This window comes from Planococcus citri, chromosome 3 (assembly GCF_950023065.1).
Source record: "Planococcus citri chromosome 3, ihPlaCitr1.1, whole genome shotgun sequence".
NCBI lineage: Eukaryota > Metazoa > Arthropoda > Insecta > Hemiptera > Pseudococcidae > Planococcus > Planococcus citri.
The window spans coordinates 42,630,712-42,653,831 of record NC_088679.1 but is presented as its reverse complement, the minus strand read 5'-3'; the positions used below and the strand labels follow the sequence as shown (position 1 = coordinate 42,653,831).

At 31.3% G+C, this 23,120-nt stretch overlaps 1 protein-coding gene across 2 annotated transcripts in view; it reads left to right on the top strand.

Moving 5' to 3' along the window:
* The window catches only part of Tob (Transducer of ERBB2), a 42,548-nt gene extending 19,544 nt beyond the window's left edge, over window positions 1-23,004 (top strand). For both annotated transcript variants that reach the window (XM_065354124.1, XM_065354123.1), the window contains 2 exons: window positions 15,758-16,601; window positions 19,183-23,004. In XM_065354124.1, coding sequence (XP_065210196.1) covers window positions 15,898-16,601; window positions 19,183-19,579 — 1,101 coding nt within the window. In that variant the 5' untranslated portion in view covers window positions 15,758-15,897 and the 3' untranslated portion in view covers window positions 19,580-23,004. The remainder of the gene's footprint in view (window positions 1-15,757; window positions 16,602-19,182) is intronic.
* The last annotated feature ends 116 nt before the right edge of the window (window positions 23,005-23,120 follow it).

The window sequence follows — 23,120 nt, the reverse complement described above, 5'->3', positions numbered from 1 at the left end:
ATTTTTATTTTATGTTGAATTTTTTATTAGGTACTTCAGAATGACAGTTTTTTTTTAACTTACGTATAATCAACGAACTAAATGATTAAGAAGGTTATAAGGATAGGGAGGTAATACCTATGGATTACTCATGTTCGTGATAGGTCGGGAACTGAAATTACCCCATGTGATGAAACCAGTTGATAAAATGACGCAAAGGCAAAAACCCCTCATCAGTCACATCAGCAACTAGTTCTATGTAGTTGCTTTGAGATTTTTTTCCTGTTCATTTGTTGCTTGCTGAAATTGGAATAATTGTTGCTTCAGAGCTGTGGAAGATTAATGAAATTAAGCTATATTATTTTCATGGAATGAATAAAATTCCGTTTATAATGTCGAAAACTTTCTATGAAAAATTAGTGTATAATATAAGTAACAATGAAACTAGGTATACGATTATAGCGAATGTTGAAGGGAAGTTTGAGGAGTTGAAGGGGTGAGGGAGGTTAAAAAATTATGAAATATTGCTGGAGTTATTCGCACAGGTTATAAAATATGTATGAAAATTATTCTAATAGACTGGATTGGATTAACATTTTAAAATATAGGTGTACGCCCCTATCTATATTTTTTTCCTGAAAAAATTGAAAATAAAAACTAAAAAGTTTTAAGAGAAATATCAAAAAACTTTTTTAAATGAAAAACTGAGAAAGAAAAATTGAAATCGTTGAGTAGAAAATTCCAGCAGCTTTTGATATCTGTATCAAAAAAATTGTACGTAAGATCGAAGAAGTGTTCCAAGTTAGCTTGAATATGACTGACATTTTTTGTTTTTGTTTTTTTTTTTGAAAAGGCTGACTAATAGTATGGTATGTAGGTAATGTCTTTTGAGGAGAAGGGAGGTAATTGTAATTTAGTTTGTGTATCTTTTTTTTATATGTATATTCAAGAAGAAAAAATGTTTCATTGCTTGGGCTTGGTGTTCAGTGAACTTTTTGTACTTACTTATGAATAGGCACCTAGATTTTGATTAATTTATTTAATGGAGAAAATTCGAATTCAACATCTGATTATGTGATAGGTAATACAAGTGTGAAATTCAGTCGCATAAAAAGGGAAAAAATGAAAATAAAAGTAGATATGCTTATTCCACGCATGATCGAAAGAAAACAAAACACCAGGTCCAAATCACGAGTGTCAATAAATGTTATTTAAATTAATTACAATTAAACATAATGTAATTAATGTATAGGTACCTAGGTACGATAAGTCACATGTAGATTAGGATGGTTGGTTCTAGATACGTACATACGTAAGTAAAATAAATTGCACCAGAAGATAAGTTTAAGTTGTTGAAGTAGGACAATATTTTATTTATTTTTCGTATCACGTATATTTAAACTCTGATTACGACTACAGAACAAAACAGTCATAACCTCGCAATTAGCATATTTTAAAATTAAATAATCACTTGTTTAGCAATTATTACAAAACTTGCCGAACAAATCTAATTGTTAGCCATTAGGTAGGTATTTTAAAGCTAGACTTTTGAGAGGTGGAGGACGGAGGTACATTTATCTGATTTCATTCGGGTTCAATACTGAAAACACTTGCGAATTTTTAAAATCAAAGTACATATACATTTGAAGTGAGAAAAATGTGACAAAACTATAGGTGGGCGGTAATGTTTAGTTGTTTCTTATTTCTGTGTTAGATAACAAAAATCAGGCAGGAATCAGAAGAAAGTTCTGTTGAATTAAGGAACTATTTTATCAGTTCAAAGTCTATCCAAGTATATAAAAATTAACTAATTTCCTCTACCTACCTATTCTTTTCATTGAAAAAATAAATAAAAAATTTGCATTTGATTTATTATATTATTCCTAGCTCGTAACTTTATTTTTAAATTCCATAAGGTAAGGAAGGTTGGAAAAATGAAAGTATAAAAACACGTACGATTAAACGTGTAAGTATTATAGTAATACGACAACATCAGCACGTCTACTGCACAAGTAGCAATACCTAAGTATTAAGTATATGCTTTTTAATCAGAATAAGTAATTAATAACATCAACGCACGCAAAGTTTCCGTGAATGTAAAACCATTTTACTTTAAGCGCGTTTCAAACATGGCACCTATCTTATAGTACCTATGCTCGTAAGTTCAAGGCGAAAATTTTGTGACATTTTAAGCTTGAATTTGAAACAGGTTTTTATAATGCGAGCATTACACTTGATTCAGTGTTAGCGGCGCGACGGCGACGCCGACGCGGTTTAACCAGAAAGTTGAAATGCCACGAAAAATTTGACATTACCGTAATCGAATTAATTCGAGTTACTTATCGACATAAGCCGCGTATAATTATACCCACGAATTCGTGTGAAATTTCAAATTTCGTGATTAATTGTCGCATAAGGGTACTTGATGTGAGCAGGTATTCGTGACAATCACGTGACGAATGTTTAATGATCTATTTACTCTCTCTCGAGTAGGTACCTACCCGATACGTCATTTTTTTCGCGAGGAAATTTTTATAGAATTTTTTTGTCGCTGCAAAATTTTACACTGATTGTTAGTCTTATCCTCGTAGTCGTAGTACGTATAATGATGTAACGTGTTTACTTATAAAATCGAATTTTATCAGGTGTGCCGTATGGTATATTGTAGTAGGTACCTCTATACTATAGATTCGAAAGACGTGACCTTGTTTCGTGAACTATTAACAGCTAGGCACTCGTGTGTGTGAATTTTAACGCGATTTTTTTGCGTAAATTTCCACTATGCGAACGTCGAAGGAGCTTTCCTTCGGAGTGTTTTTTGAATTGAAAATTTTCTACTGGTTCATTAATACGTTACGTGTTCCTGCATGGAGACAATAATGGGTGCGAACAACTAAAGGACGTACTTGCTATGACCTTCCAAAATCGTAAAATGGTTTTATAAAACGTTTGAATAATTTTTCTACAATGTCTTTCTTGCTTTACTAAAAATGAAATACACGTAGGTCCAATCCCAACATTTTGTTACGAGTGGAATTTTTAGATAATTATGACGATGATTTTTCACCCTCGAAGTATAACAATCACATGTTTTTTCAGTAAACTTTTATTAGAATGAAATTTAAAAAACCAACAAAATGAGTCAAAGTTATCAAATACCTCTACATCGTACGTAATATCGTAAGACTGGCAGAAAAAAACTTTCCTATAATGAAGGGCAAAGTACAGATTTGAAAACTCATAGCTTAAAGGTCATTCGTGAATTACACATTATGAAACTCAATTTTTCCAGCTGTATTGTCATTGATTCGATTTGGGAGGGGGGGGGGGGGTGTGGTCGGCAAATGACCAAAAATACAACGATTCGTCATTTTTTTTTTGTAACAACGTGAATATTTTTTTGCCCTTTCTTCATGCTTCATTTATACGAATTTGAATCTTCACAACATGTAAAATAACTCTACTTTTGGTAAACGAATGAATGATTGCATATTTATGTAGCTTGTAAGCAGGTACGAGTACCCACCCCAGAATATTGAAACCATTTTTGTCTCTCAAAATCAGACATTTTTATTCAAAGCAGTGATAACAATATAAAAATGAGAATTTTCCCCTTTAATGGTCGAGAAAAAATTTGTCTTTTCATTATTATAGACTGAGAGAAATTTGAAAAACATTTTCCCCCCCAGATGAACACATAACATCTGACAAATAGATCTATGTGATTGGCTAAGAACATTTTGATAAGTAGATATTGAATTCGTTGGATACTTACATACGAGTAATTTTTCACGCAAATACCCAATAAAACAGAAGAAAAAAACCTAATCAATTAAAAATACTTCTTTGCATTTAATTGTTGAATGAATAATTGAACAATAATTTTTAAACAAATACCTACGAGCAGGTAGGTAGCGAAGATGGGTAATTTCTAAATGAATCATTGCATAATGCACGTACCTATGATAATTAACCACAAATATCTTCCAAAAGAACAGTTGAGAAACCGCCGTCCCTTTTATGATCAGGTACCTTTAAGAATTGAAAAAACCAACATAATGCAATTATTACACAGCAATAATTGGGAAGTGAAAATTTTACGAGGTGATTTTCTTTTAAAATTTACACAACGTTGCTTCGCTAAGGGAAAAAAGTCGATTTTTTTGGTTTCTTCGAACTCTCGTTACCTACGATAAAATAATAAATTGTCATGTTTTCGCTGTAGAAATATATAAATCTAGTTTAACGAGAACCAGATCGATATGTAGGTAAGCAGATAATTTTATATGTACTTAAACTTACGTACTCGAACGAATTTTATTTTACTGAAAAGGATGAAAAGGATCAATAGAGAATTATTTTCTAGCAAAGCCTAAGCAACAGGTCGATAGTGGCACGCGTTATGCTTATACGTTTTGGCTTATGAACGTTTGTACGTTGACCTGATTTTTGATCACCGACTCATATTTTATTTTTTAAACCCGCGGTGCTGAGATTTCGACCACTTACGCGAGATTCTTTTTCACGTGTGGCGGTACGGTAGATGATGAGTATAGATTACAATGGCATCGATACGACAACGTCCCTTTGTACCTGGACTCCTTATATACCTATACGAGTATATTTTTTTGAAATCATTTTAATTTTGTCTAAGTAAGTACCTATCTGTAGGTAGATTATGAGGTTACTGAGAGATGTCTTAATTTCACGGTTATTGGTTCCATAAATAATTTTAGATAAGAGTTGCTTAATTAATGATGCTTATCTTCGTTAGTTTTCACTCCGTCATTGTTTCCACTGACAAATTAAGCCAATGTTAATTGTTTAATTACCATATGAATCTTTTCTCAAGTTCGAACTGCTGTAAGAAGTCGTTTTTATGTGTATATAGTTGGTTATAGAGGAGGAGATATCGTCATCGATGAATACCATCTATCTGCATATCTGGTATATTTACCTAGATTTTGTTCGGCGTGCATGATAGACAATTCTGTCATTATTGATTAGATTAATCATTTCGCGGATTTTGCCTCATTTTCGCTTGATTTTCGTGTTGAGATGGTGTAAACGTTAATTCGTGAGATCTGAAAACTTTCTGATGGAATTTCTTTTATTGGTTCATATGTTATGGTGCAATGAAATTAAGTGGTAGAGTACCTACTCGTACCTGCAAAATTAATAGGCGATTAAAAAAAAACTATTCTATTCTACTTATCATATTTTCAGCCCCCCCCCTCGAATTCAACTTGTTTTTTTCATGAATGTTAGTTCACATGGCAAATTTGGTGGGAGGGGGCGGCAATACTCAGCCAAAGAGACGATGGTCCCATTTAGTTCCAAATTCAGTCCTATAAATATTTATTTTTACATCATTTTTACTCGTTTTCTTCCGATTCGAAAATACTTTTCTATTTAAAGATTTCTTCAAACTGCGCGAGATAGATTTGAAAAAAAAAAAATTGAAAAAAATTGAAAAAGTAGCATTTTCCTTGCCCGAAAAAATGTTCATATGTATACTTATCACGCCTTTAACACAAAATACACAGCTCGTTTGCATCAATTTGCAACTTGGAAAGATATACGTACGGTACCTTTTTAATCAACACTACGAGTAGGCGAAAGATATGAATTGTCGCCAAAACTAGACAAGCTAAGCTAACATTCTAAACGTACAAACGTTTTTGCTGTAATGTCTTTCTTAATAGGTAAAGCCGATTCTAATCTAAGCTTCTCTATAAATATAAACTACGATATGTCGTTTGAAATATCCGCGAATTCTGCTAGCACAATGTTGTATGAGACCTGCGTAATGTCGCCATGTCTTCATGTATATCCAAACTATATTTGACGATTTTAAATGTGTGCGAATGAAATTCGCGCACATTTATGGTAGTATGAGAAAAATTCTTCTTTTTTTTTCTATTTATACTATGTACCTTACCCATTCGCGTCGTAATTTATATTTTGCAATTTTGGTGGTATCGCGATCAAAATGACGCGTTCGTTTTTTTAAAACAATTGTCAAATAGAATTTTAAAATTTATTTTTGGTTTATTTGCAATAACGATACAAACGTTGATGTCGCCACAACATGCAAATATTACGATTTATTGCTTTATTGCTATTGCAAAAGGTATCTAATACTTTCTTTCTAGTAAAATTATCCATAATACATACATACTACTGTATTATCGAGTGAAAAATAATAAAATTGTGAGCAGATGTGCATTCGAGGGGGTAGAAGGGGTTGTCTCCCTGGATTGGTGTGTTATTCCCCTGGAAAAATGATACTCATGTTTTAAGCTAATACCTACCTAATTTTCAACTGTTTATAATTTTTTTTTCACCATAATTATTATATCTACCCCCTTCGTCCATCGAAAATGACTTTTACGCAGCTAAATTAATTACCCATCCAACTTGAATACCTAAATTGTGGCCATTTCCATTTGCTTAAAAAGCATACCTATGGTCTCTGGAAAACTTGGAAAAGGTACACTTATGGTTTGTAGATGTAAAATGGCATCAAATGTTTCCGAATATTGACCCATTACATTATTCGCTCGTTGAACAAAAAATCAATCTATTACCCAAGCAGGAAAAAAATTACGAAAATTAAAATAAGAAGGAGCTGGAAGTTAGTAAGTATAGGTACTCGTAGAAAGCTCGCACATTCATTCAGATGCGCCCCGCTGAACTGTTGACAATAAAAAATAATTCCACCGTATAACATAATTTTCTTTAAACAAATACGTCCTGGAATTGAATTAGGCGGCCATTAAACGTAGTGAAAATTTCAATACTAAGTGCAGCGGTAGATTACCAGGTCAAGGGAGAATACGTATAAAGAGAACGAAGCGCAGTAAACGGGGAAAAAGTGAAAAAAAAACACGTCACGTGGAAATGTGTACGGTACGGTGTACGCGCGTTATAAATATAGAAAAAGTGTAATGTCGAAAAGATCTACTCGTAAATGGAGGCAAATATCGTACGTTTGTCAGTTTGAATTCCAGCACAAACGCTGAGACGAAAATAAACTTCGGACGTCCCCTTTCTTTCGTTTATTTGAAAAACGCATGTACGAATTCGATGATATGTCGTATGTTGGAGGAGGTGTACATTTAATTAACAAATTCGTGCTACGTTATTTGCGGTTTCGTGTTTTTTCAACTGTTTGGATTTTCGTAAGTTTCCTGCAAATGCCCGGTATGTGGATACCTACACATTGTTTAAAAAAGTATCGGGTTACAGATCGTTGCAACGTTGTAAAGCTCTAATCTGAACTAACTGGCGTAAATAGGTCAGTTAATTTGTACCTTGCCTTTAAACACTTAAAGGATAAAAAATGTATATCTTACCTACCTATCATTTCAAAATGACATATTGCAAATTTTGCTGCTGGTACCTTCATTGATGACGTCCTATGGATGAATGGGCATTTCTTGATGAATAATTTTTGAACCTTTGTTTTGTCTGTTTTTAAAATGAAAATTTTGTTTTTCTTTTTTTTGTATTTCTTTGGAAATTTCCATTCATGTATGATCTGTTTTCCTATTCCAAGTCCTTAATTTCAGTTTTTCTGATATTTTGAGGCCTTTATGCCGCATTATAAGCAATCAAACAGGTGTTTTTATATGATAAGTACAGTATCTACATTTTTTTCTAAGAAGTTGAGAAAGTTTCAAAAAATTCAATTGGAAAAAGTAACGTCTTCTCAAATGACCTACCTATTTCCAATCATGTTTCATTTTTTTCTGAACTTCTTAAATTCTATGAGGGGAGAGGAGATGAAAAAATACCGAAAGTTGGCGAGCTAAACTTCAAGATTCATATTTCCTGCTCGATTGAGGTTCATTTTCCGTTGTAACTAAGTCTAGGTACGAAAATGTTGAAAGTTCAATTTTTCAAGCAAGAAAAACGTTCATTAATTTTTCCGATCTAGAACGAAATTTTCCCTTCATTTGCGATTCCATTCGATTCTATTTTAGAGACCAATTTTGTCAAGTCCAAGAAAAAAAAAGATTTTCTGTCTACCTCCATTTCTGATCTGCAGCAAAGAACAGTTTTTTAAAATACATTTAAAAAGGAAAATCAGGAATGTAGGTATCTGATCTAATTTTTTAAAGAAAAGATAGAGTTACAAATTAGGAGGATTTTTCTACTTATTAGTAAACGTCATTGAAAAGTGGATAAACAGTTTTAAAGAAGCACTGCCCATGTAAAAAGCAAGGCCAGATATTTTAAAAGCTCGAAATTTTTACCAAAAATTGGCACATTTCCCTTTTTATTTGACCATTTTTTTCATCTATGCTACATGGGTTTGTTTTGCGCTGAGGATCTATTCATTTGGGTGAGGTGAGGCGGAAGCAGAAGAGGTTATATCCATTTCAAGATATTGGAAACTTTTTGTTTACCTGTTAGAGAAATCATCACATCGATTGAAATATCAAATACGATTTCTTGTAAGATTTTTGAAAATAAATCATTATACCTACCAATACAGATAATCATTGATCTTTGATTTTATGAGAAATTCCTAGAAAAATGAATTACTTAGTATTCAGTAAATCAATATAAAGGGATTATCGAATAAAAACAATTTAAACGGTTTTTTCTCTGTAAAAACACACGTGATTATTTTCCTAATTTCTTGAAATAAGATTTTTTCTTTTTTTTTCTCAAACCTGAAACAAAAATACCTACTAAAAATTCAGAACTTTGAATGATATAAAACGAAAAAGAAATGAAAATTTCAGAATTTTCTCCATTAAAAAATATTTTTGAACGCTGCATTCAATGCTAGTAAAACAGCGGGCTTATCAAAAATTTAAATGAGAGTTTAAAATTTCAGGGGTATAGGAGAAGCTTCGCAAACATTGTGTGCTGATGTTCGCAGTACAACATGATAGCAATATGTAGCAAAGATGCAAATAAACAGTGACGTTTTACAATTGAAACGCAGCTTTTCCCATTGACGTAAATGAGTATACATATCTTTGAAGCACCATATGGTTAGTTTTCTACATAATAGTTATCATAATGACAAGTTTGCGACAAGAGTGCGAATATTAGTCTATATTTTAATTTCATTTCGCACCAAGCAAGTTCATCCTTTGGAAAAAATGCGCAATGTTCGAATTACTTAGGTATGTCATTGAGAATAGAAAGTGAAAAATGTGATAAGAAAATTTATGGTACCTAGGTAGTTAATGTCCAAGTTTGTTTCAAGTCTGGTGAGAATATTTTTATTGGAAATTTTTTTCTAAGGCTATGGGATGTTACTTGGCGGAAAATCACAATTAGGCATTACGAAATTTAACGATATAGTGTGCAATAACATAGTTGAGTGCAGTACCACAGGTAGTAGGTACTAGGTAGGTACCTAATACCTATACCTATAGGTGCAAAATTCCCTATAGTTTTCACTTTCGTCCGTTCACTGCATCAATTAGTATGCAAGTATGAAATTCATCCGAATTTTTTTTTTTTTTTAAATGATGAATAAAAATTATGTAACAGAATCGAATATATTAAATGTACTCGAAACATTTACGATGCACGGTTAGGCTAGACGATACACACGCATCATGTGCTACGTAACGTAAGCTGGGTACAATACATAGATAATTACTTCGACCTTGAGTAAGGTTAAACGTAATTATGCAAGGTATAGTTTTTGTACATATGCTCCATGTACGTAAATGTGAAAACGTGCAAATTCAAAATCATCCAATATTATTATTTTTCTAAGCTTTAAATTTATTATTGCACGGTTGACAAACGCAAAAAAATACATTATACCTTTGCTCTAAAGTTTGACTGGTTTTGTTTTTATTAAGATTTTTTGAGGAAAAAAAATCAATCTCGAATGCAGAAAAAAACACGTATTGTACCATCAATAAGTGAGCAGTTTTTTTCAAGGACGAGAAATCAAAACAGACGTTTTCGATGATCTTCATGGTTATATGCAGACAAGATACATATACATATTTTATGTAGGTATTATATGATTGAGGTGTGGGGAGGGGGGTGTTGAGAAATTGAATGGAAAATTTGGACGGAATGTAGGTGAAGAATGTTTTTGGTGATCTGTGACGGAAAAATGCATGAAAAATGTAGCCGTACCTAATTAGTTTTGTAGACGGCTGATGAGATTTCAGCTCAAAAAATTCGCTCTGAACAATTTTCCCAAGTCATACATTCTTCTGTTTTTGTTGTTTTTGAAATCATGTTAATGAATGGAAGAAAACAATAAATTTTTCTATTGAATAAATACTTAAATACCTACTTAGATACATGGTTCCTGAAAATCATCGAGAATTTTTCCAAAAATTCGTATATACATAAAAGCTTTCATTATGTTCAATTTATTTTTAAGCCTTTCCTGCTCCTCCGAAAAAAAAACTAACCTAGTTAATGTAGTGTCACGTCTCAAGGCCAAGAAGTAAGCAATTCACGTCCATGTTAATGTTTGCTATCCGGAAAATCGTGTGTATTAAGTAAAGTTTTATATGAAATTTCACGTTCGTAATCCGTATAATTATGTTGTATACTCGAATCTGACGTAGCCATATATTCATATATTGTTGTATTTCATTTTCATCGAATAACCATCTTTTTCCCTATTTTATTTTTTTCATCGTTTGTAGGTATAAGTAAGTTCCAAAACAACATAGCTAAAAAATGAACAATAAATTTAATTGAGCATAATACGAGTACGGTTTCGAGCTAAAAATAAAATTGGAATAGGAAGTACTACGTTTACAAGGTGATTCGAATTTTTTTCACCCGGAAATCGCCGAAATTATTTCAGTAATTTAACGTACAATTTGGCTTTTGATTTCGTAACTTATGAAAAATTAATGATAAACATTTTGAGTCTACGTAATATAGGCCAGAATGTTGTCACGCAAGTCTACAAACCTTAAAATATACTGAATAGGTTGTAGAAATTTAAACTAGTGACACCGAAATACGACATGAATACCTACCTATACTCTTTAATAAATTGAATAACAAATTGTTTTTCCTTTGAATAGATTTTTAATAGAAGAAAAAATTTGTGTACGACTCTGTTTGAAAGATTTTTCAAATTTTAAATGAATAGGTATAATCTATACGCTACTCAATTTATTCATGCTTATAGGACCATGCTTGATGATTTATTAGATGCAAAGGAATAAAGAGCCAGAGGCCTTGAAAAATTCTCCAAAAATTAACTATATTACCTACCTGGGTTTTAATGATGAAATTTCAAATTATTTTAAATTTTTATTCTCATAGTATGTACCATTGTTTTCAACTTTCACGATTCACTAAGGTTTCAAGAATCTCTTTCTCTATACTCCCGGAAAAAAGTTTATAAATTGACTCATTCATCTGAAATTTCAATTGGTCTGATGAGGAAACAATCAGAAGTGTCGATGATCGAAAGATAAAATAATGCACGTACTTGCTTTAATATCATGATAAGTACTTAGTGCATACCTATAGATACTGAGAAAGGATAGATGACTGTATTGTAACATTTCATTCAATTTTTTGGGTTTTCGTTTTCCCCGAAAATAATGTTGTTTTTTTTTAAAATTACAGTATTTTTCCAAAATTTTGAGATTTTGGATTTTTCCAGGTCCAGACGAAAGTTCTAGTTCTTCATTTCAACATGAACAAGGTTTTTTTAATCGTTTAGGTATATTACTCAAGACGAAGGCACCAACGAGTCGTTGCTTTCATTTTGGAATGGTTTTACTTATACTGTGTCTAATTTTGTGGAATTATCAAGGTACCCAAACAAAATAGGTACTGTATTTGATAAAGGTCTTGCCCAGCTTCAAAGTTTAAGGGATAAAATCACGTTTAATCAGAAGTCGAAACCTGTTTTTGACAACGTGGTAGGTTCAGATAGCACGTCGAGAATTGAACTTTTTCAAGAATATTGTTGAAAGGAACCTGTTTCTTACCATCCCTGTCAGAGACTCCAATCAAAGCTGTAATGGGTGGAGGGGCGAACTGATGATTCGGCAGAATATACAGCTTATTCTTTGCAATATGGTTCCGTTAGCAGTAGTTGAAAAAATATTATGCATTGTGTTGGAAAAATTGTGGAATAAATTCTACGAGTAAAATGAATCGAAGATTTTAAGTGGTAAATTGATTCATTTTTTAATAAACACCTATATATCTATCGCTCGGCGTTGAAAGGATCAACTTTGAAATTCAATTTTAAGTATTCCTGTTTCTTCATGTGTTTATTATTTACATATCCGTGTTGATGTGAACTTTAGAAAGACTTTTGGTACATTTTCAAATATTTTGAAATCGATCTCAAAGTTGCGATTAATGGAAGTTTTCGCAGTAATAATTGCGTTATGTTTAAAATATGATGGTAATATTATTATACATTGGTCTTAAACGTAAAATATCTCCGATGTATGTACTGTATATAAGGTCATGACCACCAAGCACACTGATTAAGAAATACCGCGGCAAAGCAATTTTAAAATTTTCAACATTATTGTTAATTTTCTTACGAATGCGAACATAGGTCGAATGAAACGTCGTCAAGATTCCTGTTTATCAGTGACACATCGAGCGTAATTTCATACACATACGTCCAAAGTGTGCAGAATAAAACTTCCATCCAATTTAATAACTCATAAATGGTATATAGGTAGTGCATACGTACCTACTTAGTAACTTTATTCATATGGGAAATACTCAGGCTATGTGAACTGTCGCGATTATGCTAGGTAGGTATGTGCGAATACTAGAGCTGCAAGTCGTCCGAATATATGCGCGCTAATAAACCACCATGCAAGAAAAACCTCGCACATGATTGAAACAGATGTGACCTACAAAAACTTAAACGTTAAACTTCCATTCGAAAATAAGTTGCGGAAAGTATGAATTGAAAAAAAAACACCACAGTGTAGTTATAAAGTGGCTGGGTCGGGGTCGCGCCCAGTTAATTTTATTTAGTCCAAAATCTAATTACCATATACGAATGCGCATAATAAACTTGGATATTCTTGGTAGTCTGAAACGTAACCAAGAAAAATACAATTACACTTAAGCTTAATAGTTCGAAAAGGAAATCGTTGACACCTGGAAATGTAAATGAGTGTCGCGGAAAAAAAAAAGAATACCTGCGTAATCTATGCAGCGGTCTTCAATTGATGGAATCACGTCATTAATCGACGAGATAAATATGCAAATTGTACTATATTAATAACTGTACATTTAATTACTAAAACAATGACCCCGTGTATTAATGATCGTCTATTATCTTCTAACATGTACAAATATCCTGTCCACCTGTTATATTATAGATTGATATTGTATTATTTCTATTTTTCTCTTTCTTTCATTATGTACCTTGTTTATTTTCCAACTGGTTCAAAAGTTTTTTTTTTTTAAATACGAGTCGTTGAACTGATTTGCTATTCTTTTATTGTGTAATTCGAATCAATATGCTGCTCGAATTACAATGACCAGAGGTACCTAATTTAATTAATGAGCAGATGAAAAAATTATTCCATTCGTTGAGAGATTCAAGTTTTAATTTTTTTTTTTGAACGAAAAATCCAATCTTTGTACCAAATTTTTACGAAGAAAAAGTCCTCGTTTCCTTAGGAAATTGAAGAACATGATGACAAAATGTCATTTTGATGGGAGAGGTACAATTATTCTAGACATACTGTTGTCAGAGGAAACTATTGCTTATGTGGTTGTTTGATTGTTCTGTTGATTAAATCCCTTTGATTTTTCATTTTCATGTGATGTAGAAATTTGTGGTCCAAAAAAATTAATTTTTTTAAGGCTTTAAAACGCTCGAAGTAGCATTAAAAAGTCTCAGTTTGAGATCTTGAAGTGCTCTCTGACATTTTTGGATGCCCTGTAAGTACCCACCTACTTGAATTTACATTAACCATTTTGTATTAGGCACCTACCAATACATAGGTATACCTATTTACTTGAATATACAGTTTATGAAACCCACAAAAATTAATGTCAATTTATTTACGTATAGGTAGGTATGATTGGCAAATATGAATTAAAAAATAGCTCATACATCTTAATGTACCTAGCTACCTACCTATTTACTTGGTTTCTAAACCACCAAAAACATCAATAAAAAGGTCTTTAAAACAGGTAACCGCTTGGAGTTAATTATTTGTCGTAGCCTGCGTATGAATAATAGTTGCTTTTACAAACGTCATTAGAATAGGTTTTAATTGTTTTAAATATAAGGTCACACTATCGCCTTCTACGAAACATTTATGAGCATGGTGTAAAAGACGAAAAATACGAGCATAACCATACTATACTATTTACATATTCTTATGTAATGTGTAAAATGAAAAAAATAAACAATTAACTGAGATCAGATGTTAAATTCTTCCTTAATTCGTTAGGATAGATGGCATGCTGTTTGTATTCTTTATATTTACATTATCTTATCTGCTAAATTAGTGTCATATATCTCAACTTGGTTGCCATTTCCCTTGTTCTTGCTGTCAGGATCTTGAGGAAATAAGAAGTCTGCTTCAGCTACCAAGATAATGATAGGTAGGTAGGTAGGTACTGATTTTTCATAAAACAAGATCTGGGGCACGTGGTATCGTATATTATGAGATTTTTTTCAAAAAAGTATCGATACTTGGGTATAGGTATATCTACTTTACTACAATTATTCACACATCGTGAAAAAAAAATGCGTTAGGTACTGTAGAAAATTAACGTGTTGGTATGAAAAAAGTTGTTCGCTGAAATTCATTTGTCCATGAATGAAATCTAATGAGATGCATATATGTATTATATTCTGTGGCGCCATTTTAATTACATGTGTACACGTGTCTAATGTGTATCGATGGTTAATAGGGCATTTGGTGTTTCGAAGATTGCATACTTTTCTCCTTGAAATTTTTTCCATGTACATGTTTAGAAATTACATAGGTAGTTGGTCGTTACTGCCTTGGTTACCGCCAAAAAAAATGAAAAATACAGTATTTCATCTACGTATCATCTATGTAAGCTCTTGGGTTGGTACTTACATTTAATAGATAAAAAGGTTAATTTTTGACTTACTTTTGAAATATTGAAGGCCTTTTCCAATTCCTCAATAGAGCACGCACTCGAGGGAATCCCAAGTAAAAAAAAATACGTTTGAGATACGAGTTGTTCTCTTAACTGTTAGCCTGTTAGCATCTGCTTTTACAATGAATACTTAGGTACTGAAAAAGCTATAATTTAAAAATTTACTGCTCGAAATTCAAAACAAGGTAGGACTTAAAAGTTTGAACAAAAGTTTGACAACCAAACCAGCGTAGGTTGAGATGGCAAAATTATGAAATTTTAGTCGAAAAATAGGATAAAGATATTAACGGAAGCCTTATACGAATCTGATTTTCGTTTAGTTATATTCCGTTTAACCGGTAAATTCGAATTAAAAGTGACCTTAAAGTACCATAAAGTCGGTGGAAATCCATACCGAAGATGGCTTTGGTTAAAATGAAAACTGTTCGCTAACTGGTTATAACTGGTGGTTACAAAATAATGGAGTGATTATGTAGCCTCGTGCACACGGTTAATAAGAATCACGATGATGGTGTTATGTATTTAAACGTATAATATACTGAGTGTATGACACACGTTTCATTGAGTAGAATAACTAAAAATAGTAACTTTACCTATAGATATGTACTTAAAAGATACCTTTACGTACTCGTATTCCAAACGATCAAATTTTGACAGAATTTTCTTTCGTTGTATGTTACAGGTTTCCATCGGAACAGGCACCTTGCTGTACAATCATTCCACGCAAAAGCAATAATAAATACGAAGCTGAGAGAAGCTTCTGTTGATCATACTTTCAACTCATTCTCACTCTTTATGATTGGAGTAGTTTAAATCAAAAAAATGCACATGGAAATACACGTGGCTATCAATTACGTGATGTCCCAGTTGTACGAGAAGTTGCCCAGACGGCGGGTCAATATATTCGGCGAAGAATTAGAAAAGGCTTTAAAGGAAAAATTCGAAGGCCACTGGTACCCAGACGCGCCAGAGAAAGGATCCGGTTACAGGTGTTTGAAAGTTGGCCGAGCCATTGATCCGCCTGATCCTTTGCTGGAAAAGGCAGCATACGATAGCGGTCTCGACGTTCAAGATATCTTGGAGCATTTACCCAAAGAACTCAACATTTGGATCGATCCGGGCGAAGTGAGCTTCAGAATTGGCGACAAAGGTCCAACTGAAATTCTGTATTCTACCGAAATCGCCGAGAATTCTGATAACGAAGTGGCCAGAACATTTAATCCGGAAGCCAAATGTTTCCGTCCAAATGATTTCACCGCTCCTTTCAATCCGCTGATTATCGCGAAACCTGCCTCTCCTGCGAGCGGATCTCTAAGTCCAGTTAATGGTATTAAATGCTGTTCGCCGCCGTCAGCGATGCCGATGAAGATACCAAATTACAATAATAAGAATGCTAAAGCTATAACTCCTAACAATATGCATGTATTTAATCAACGAACGAGTACGCCTACCTTTACGACTGCTACTTTTGCCCAAACCAAATTTGGAAGCACCAAGCTGAAAACTAATTCGAAACGTACAAACAGGTATGATTTTATACTGTTTCATCTTTATATACTTGAATATAATCAATTTTTTGAGAGTTCGAGACGTCTACTATTATAATGATTTTGCCGATAATGACAACCCTCTCCTCCTGCATGTTTTCAAATTCAAAAAATTCTAAAATTACTTATTTTATTGATATACCTACCGAGTAGGCTATTCCTTAGCGCGTGCTGAATAATTCACCAGATAACACAGCAACTTAAACTACACAAATGTGACTTTATTTGCCGATCGTGGAAATTGAAGGGGCAGTAGAAAAGTTTTCAGATTTGAGTTTGAATTTTTCAAGGTTGAATAATCTTTTGATATTTGAGTTATTTCTCTAAAAAAGTTCTCTTCGATTTCTATCCAACTTTGAATACTGTGTATTTTAAGGTGCTACGATTGGTTGTAATTTTTAAAGTGCATCAGCACCTTCAACGTAAAATATGAACATGATTATGATCTGTTTTGGATGCAGAGCGTTCAAAGTTCTATGAATAGGATTATGATCATGTTTTGTACATCTTTGGAATTGAAAGCATTGAAACAATTTGAAAATATTAATACGTCTTCAGTCATAGTTCCTTCAATTTCAAACTTTCAAAGTTGGACAGAAATTTAAAAATTACTCTTTTTTTCTTTTTTTTAAAAAAAATGTCCACGATGAACTCAATTTTGGTCAAAATAACTGCGAATATCTAAGGAGTTACCAACTCATCTTGAAAAATGAACACACGGACACCTCTTAATTTTATTCTTCAGCTTCAATCTCCAAAGTCGGCGAACGAATTCAAATTTGTGTGGTTCAAGTTACCGTAATACAGCTGATTATCTTCTATCGCCTCTTCCTCTTCTCCTCGATGCCCATTTTCTTAATGACACGTTAATTTACGATAGAAATTAGAAATAAATATTTTTGGAAGCTACGAAAAATTAAATTTCTTGCTGATGAACTTGTTGCATTAGAATAGTATGTAGGCATTACTTAAGTATCACAATTGAAAAAAACTTCTCATTTCTATGTTCTAATCATGTAACTTCAGAGCTATGGAAATTCATTCTTCTTTTTTAAACGAGAAAGTGAATTTTTAGTTTTTTATACTCTCTCAGTCTCTCCTATGTTTGTAATAGAATCATTGAATCTGTCAAATCCAAACAATGATTGTCGAATCTTTAAAATTTAAAATATACCTAGGTATACATTTTCAATACTTTTTACTTCGTGTGAAATTTGCGATTTTTTAGTGTCTATAAAAACATTTTTCTCAAAAGAAGCTGTTTTTTATTTTTTTAAAAACTTCTATGGTCAGTTGGAAGAACTCCTCCATTTTTTGTGTAAGGAATAAATCACACTATTCACACTAGAAGAATTCAGACGAATTTTTATGATTTGTATGCCTGTGCTGTAATCTCAATTCTTCGTTCAAAAGTTTTTAAATTAAAAAAATAAAACATCAACTTATTCAAAAATTTCAAAACTACCGTACCAATATGTTTTGGTGAAAAAAGAGGCGCTAAAGAACTGAAAAAATAGATATCCAAAATCGACGATTTTCCCACTTTTCCTCTTATTATGTTCCTTGTGAAATTTAAGAAGAAAAGTAGAAAAATGATTGAATGTTTTCTTCATCAATTTTTCAAAATTACTTAATAAATAATCTAGAGTAAGGTACAATAACATAGATTTTTTATAAGAAAAATGTCTCAATTTGGGATAAGTAATTACTTATATTTCACTCTGTAGTCAGGTACCTAATTTAATTTAAGAAAGCTAGATCTCAGAATAGCAGTTCTCAAAATAAATACGCCCTACGTGCTTTAATAAAAACCAAACAAAGTAGACGAGAGTAAATTTTAAATTGACAATCGTCGAACGTTGTTCGAATGAAGCATGAGTGCTAAAAATGTTAACAGAAAAGCGAAAAGTATGCCACTGGGTGGTTTTAGGATAAGTTGGCAAGTTCGTGGAGAATAATAAAAAATGGGTCACAACAGGGTGAATATAATCGGAAACTAGGTAACTAAAGCTACATATCAGCTGTAGGCATGAATATTGAGATGAGTTTATTTGTCTATTAAGTTTTAAATTCACTCGTATTACATATGAATTCTATTTTCGGAATATCTACCAATTCTTATCCATTATTTAAGAGACTTATATTGGTCGTCAGCAAGAAATTATATCGCAGCTTTAATTTTTGACCTTTTCTTTTTTTTTACGACGTCAAGTCTGCTTTTCATCCATGTATTTCGATACTATTTTTCAAGTACGGTTGACCTATTTTTTGATAATTCAAATCAGCATTATTTAATTGCAGCAAGTTTCATTTAAGATTGGCGCTTATGGGCACTTATTTAGTTTCTATTCTTTTTCTTGTTCATACATATAAGAGGAATATTTTCCAAATTTCCGTAGAAAATTATTCAAATAATTTTAGAATAAATCCAGATCGGTTCTTAGCTATGAAAAATTTTTGAAAATGCACCCTATTCATCAATCACAGCGATTTTACGTATTCATAATTTCTATTTGAAATATGAAAAAAAAATTATTAATCGTGTAAATTATGCTTACAGGATGTCTCCAACGGAGTTCGCCAACTATATTAAGCAACGAGCGCAAATGCAACAGCAAATGCAAATGCAGCAGCATACCCAACAACAAAATACCCCGGCTATTTCACCACCGATGAGATCATTCGGCGAGAATTTCTATTCGCCGCAAAATAATTTCGTTTTCAGAAACGGAGGCATGGATAGTAGTTTTTCTATGGATTCGTTGAATCGTTTCTCAAGCTTTGCTGACGACGGAACATCGCAATTCTTCAATCAGTCCAATGTCGGACCTTTGTCGCCGGTTTCTACAACTCAAACCAAAGGAAGCTCCGATAAACATTTCGCGGAGAGTTTCAATTTTTCATTAAATTCTCCTGGTCCTTCTAGCCCGTATCAGCATCTACTTTTAGCGAATTAACAATACCATTTGGATCTTCAATCTCCGTATTTTGGTGGTAAATTTTGTGATTTCCAGAAACATGATTTTGTTTTTCCCTCTTATTTTGTTCTTTTTGCATGTATCGATTGTATATTGTATTATATCCATGATAATTGGAAAACTATTTCGTACTTTTTTATTTAGATTTAATTACAATCGTTACATATTTATTTATTTGTATGATTTCACCAAAATACGGTTTTGTTTGTTTGTTTATTCTTTTTTTTTTTTTTTTTTTAGTTAATTTGCAATAAGAAAGTATTACAAACATATTTAATCAATTATTTCAATCTTTTTGATGATTTATCATTTTATATTTTGTCTCCTTTTGTGTGTATGTGTGCGTTTTGTGGAAAAGCATTTTTCACTTTCTTCTTATATAGTTAGATAATTTACATTGCGGTAGTTTTTTATTATTATAATTAATATTATTTATTTTTTTTTTAAATATCCGTTAGGCCTAAATATGTTACTTTTTTTTCTTTTTTAAATCTTTTTTATCTTTTTTGGATGTTTTTAGCTATTAGTGCGTAGCATTTTTTTTTTTTTAATCATCTATACATTTTTACGAGATGTAGATAATTATTACGCGTTTTATATGTATGTATACCTAAAAAATTCAAATACATCTATGTATGAATTTTCAACTTTCGCTCTTAGATGCAGAGTGTAATAATTTAAGAGTACCTTATACTGTTTCCATTTCAAACTCGATAAGTATTTTGGCAAATATTCGATTTGTACGCAAATAAGATGACTATCAAATTTTATATTTCAAAATTGTATCCGGAAGTATCGAAATATCGGAATATTGTACCTAGTTTTACATAATGTTACCCACCTATCTATTTTCTCAGTAAATAGGTACGAAGAAAACTAAAAGGGTTCGAAATGGATATTTTTCTAGAACTGGAATACCACTAGGATATATGTAGTTTATTATTACCTTTTTTTTTTTTTTTTTTTTTTTACAAACAATCAACTTAGCGTACCTACCATTTTTATACATTAAAATAAAAAAGAAAAAAGAACGTGTTACGTTTAGCACTTTCGACTGATTCCTTTTGTAATTTTTTGTACTTTTATCGAAAGAAATATGTAATTTTAACTGTGTTATAAACATGTTAGTGAGTACTTTTTTTTTACCCAACAATTATTTATTTGCATGAATGAAGTACCTATAAAAATTGAAAACAAAATTTTAAAAGCGTTAGAAACCAAAAAAAAAATAAATAAATAAATAAAATGCAACATATTATTAACTTTTTTTTTTGTAATTTACCTATATAATCTCAAAGACTGTTCTATTTTTATGATTTAAATCAAATATTGTATGTTTCTCTTTTTTCTTTCCTTTTTATTCTTTTATATTTTACCAGATATTTAAATGAAATAGTAAATTAAAAGAAAAACAATACCTAAGTTGAAAGATTTCTCATCTCTCGAAGAACAATAACACTCACTATAGTTATGAATTAGTCACTGCCTTGGTAACTATATGGAAAATAATTTAGGCGAATACTGCTCGTATTTGCTGGCAATATAAATGAAACCCTATTCAGCAATATCATCAAAGTTCATATATGTAGTTCAAAAACGTAACTTGAACAGTAGACAAGCTTACATATTCAAGTTTCGTTTATAATTTTTTATTTTTTTTTAAAACTTGAACCAGCTTGTACGATATTTTTTTAGTTCCTTTCATTATCAAATGTTGTACAATTTATCAAAAATTCTATCGATTTGGGAGAAAAAAATTATTTCAGTGTTCATAACTTGAAAGTTTTACAATAGGTAGAGTAAACTGAATTCATGCCTTATTAGCTCAACTGCCAAATTTATAAAATCTAAATCATTATTTTCTATATATTGTTATTTATACTGCTTCTTTTAATAGTTTATAAATGATAAAAACGCCTTTCTTTTCTACGATAATAATCAACTAATAAAACAATCAACAATAGAGTAGATATTTAGGTTCCTAAATTTTTTGATCGAAATGATAATCTTAGGTATATTTTTTAAAAGCTTTTGAAAATACTTTAAATCTTATGCAGTGAAAATCATGATGAATTGATTAAATTTGAAACATATCGAATCATACGATTTGCTCTTAGCTTCGAAGTACCACTTTTACACTTTACAGTTTCAATTTTTAAAAATAATAATGAAATTTTGAAAGCTTATTCAGGTATTGAAACTAATATTCAATTAGATGCATCATTTCGAAAAGTAAACATTTTAAAATTTCAGATATGTAGACAAAAAATATTCGTAGAATTTATCATTTAATTTTTAAAAAATCAAACGATAAATTTGGTGTGATGGGGAATAAGAGTATCGCTTATACATTTTGTAAAAAGAAATCTTTTTAGAAGAATGCAGAAATATGTTTAATTTTTTTTTAATATAACTAAAATTAATGTGATACATTAGTTATTTAATAAGAATCGTATTGGCCTTACTTTATACCTACACGTTTTATATGTAATATATTATGAATTTGGCAATAAGGCGTCGAAAAGTATTCCTAATATAACCAGTTACTATCATTGTTTTAAGTATTTTTTCTACCAATTTTAGTTGATCTATCATACCATAATTATATCAAATAGAAATTTTGGTTCTCTTTTTTTAAAAAATAATTAATTTATACCTATTTTATTATTTTTATATCGGTATAGAAAATTTCATTTTTCTACTTTGTTTCAACAAAGTGAATATTTCGAAAACGAGTGTTTTTTTGCTTTTTTTTATTTTGATTTAGGTATTAATAATTTTTCGTTGTTTTGAATTTTTTTAAATTTTTATATCGTAGGAGCTATTCATTTTTTTTATTTGTTTCTTTGGCAGAATTGATACGGAATTTCTTTAAATAATGAAATCATTAAGTCTGAAGTTGAGCAAGTGTATACCTACCTACCTGTGCGAGGTAATCCTTTTGTAATTTTCAGTTGCGTCCTGTTATTGTAAAATATACGTAAGAAAAGAAATTTTAATATGATGAATTTAGAAAATTATTGGCTTTACTTATGTATTTTAGGCGCTTTTTTATGTGTACGCATTTTTATACATAAAATTGCCAAAATATTTCATGAGACCTACCCAATATCTTTCGCTTGCCATAATTTTTGCAATTTCTCGTTTATAAATTTAAGTTGAAAATTTTCTTCGTATCCATTGGTGTACAAGTTACCTTGGTATTAGTTAGTGTTAGGCAGGTTACATTCAGATTGTATCTCGTAACCGCCAAAAATATTACTTTCACTTTGTAAATTTAAAATTACTTTCTTTCTGTTCTATTTTATTTAAATCTATGTTAAGATACAGTTTTTAACTTTAGACAGTTATGCATATTTTATTGTAATTTTTTTCCTGAAATATAATCTTTATAGTTTTTCAAATACTGTTTTAATCATATCAACGTTTTTATCGTCGTTATTCAAAATTTAAAATCTTGAAAAGAGTATCATTAGCTTACCCTGAGAACATTAACTCTATCAACATATGTACATACAAC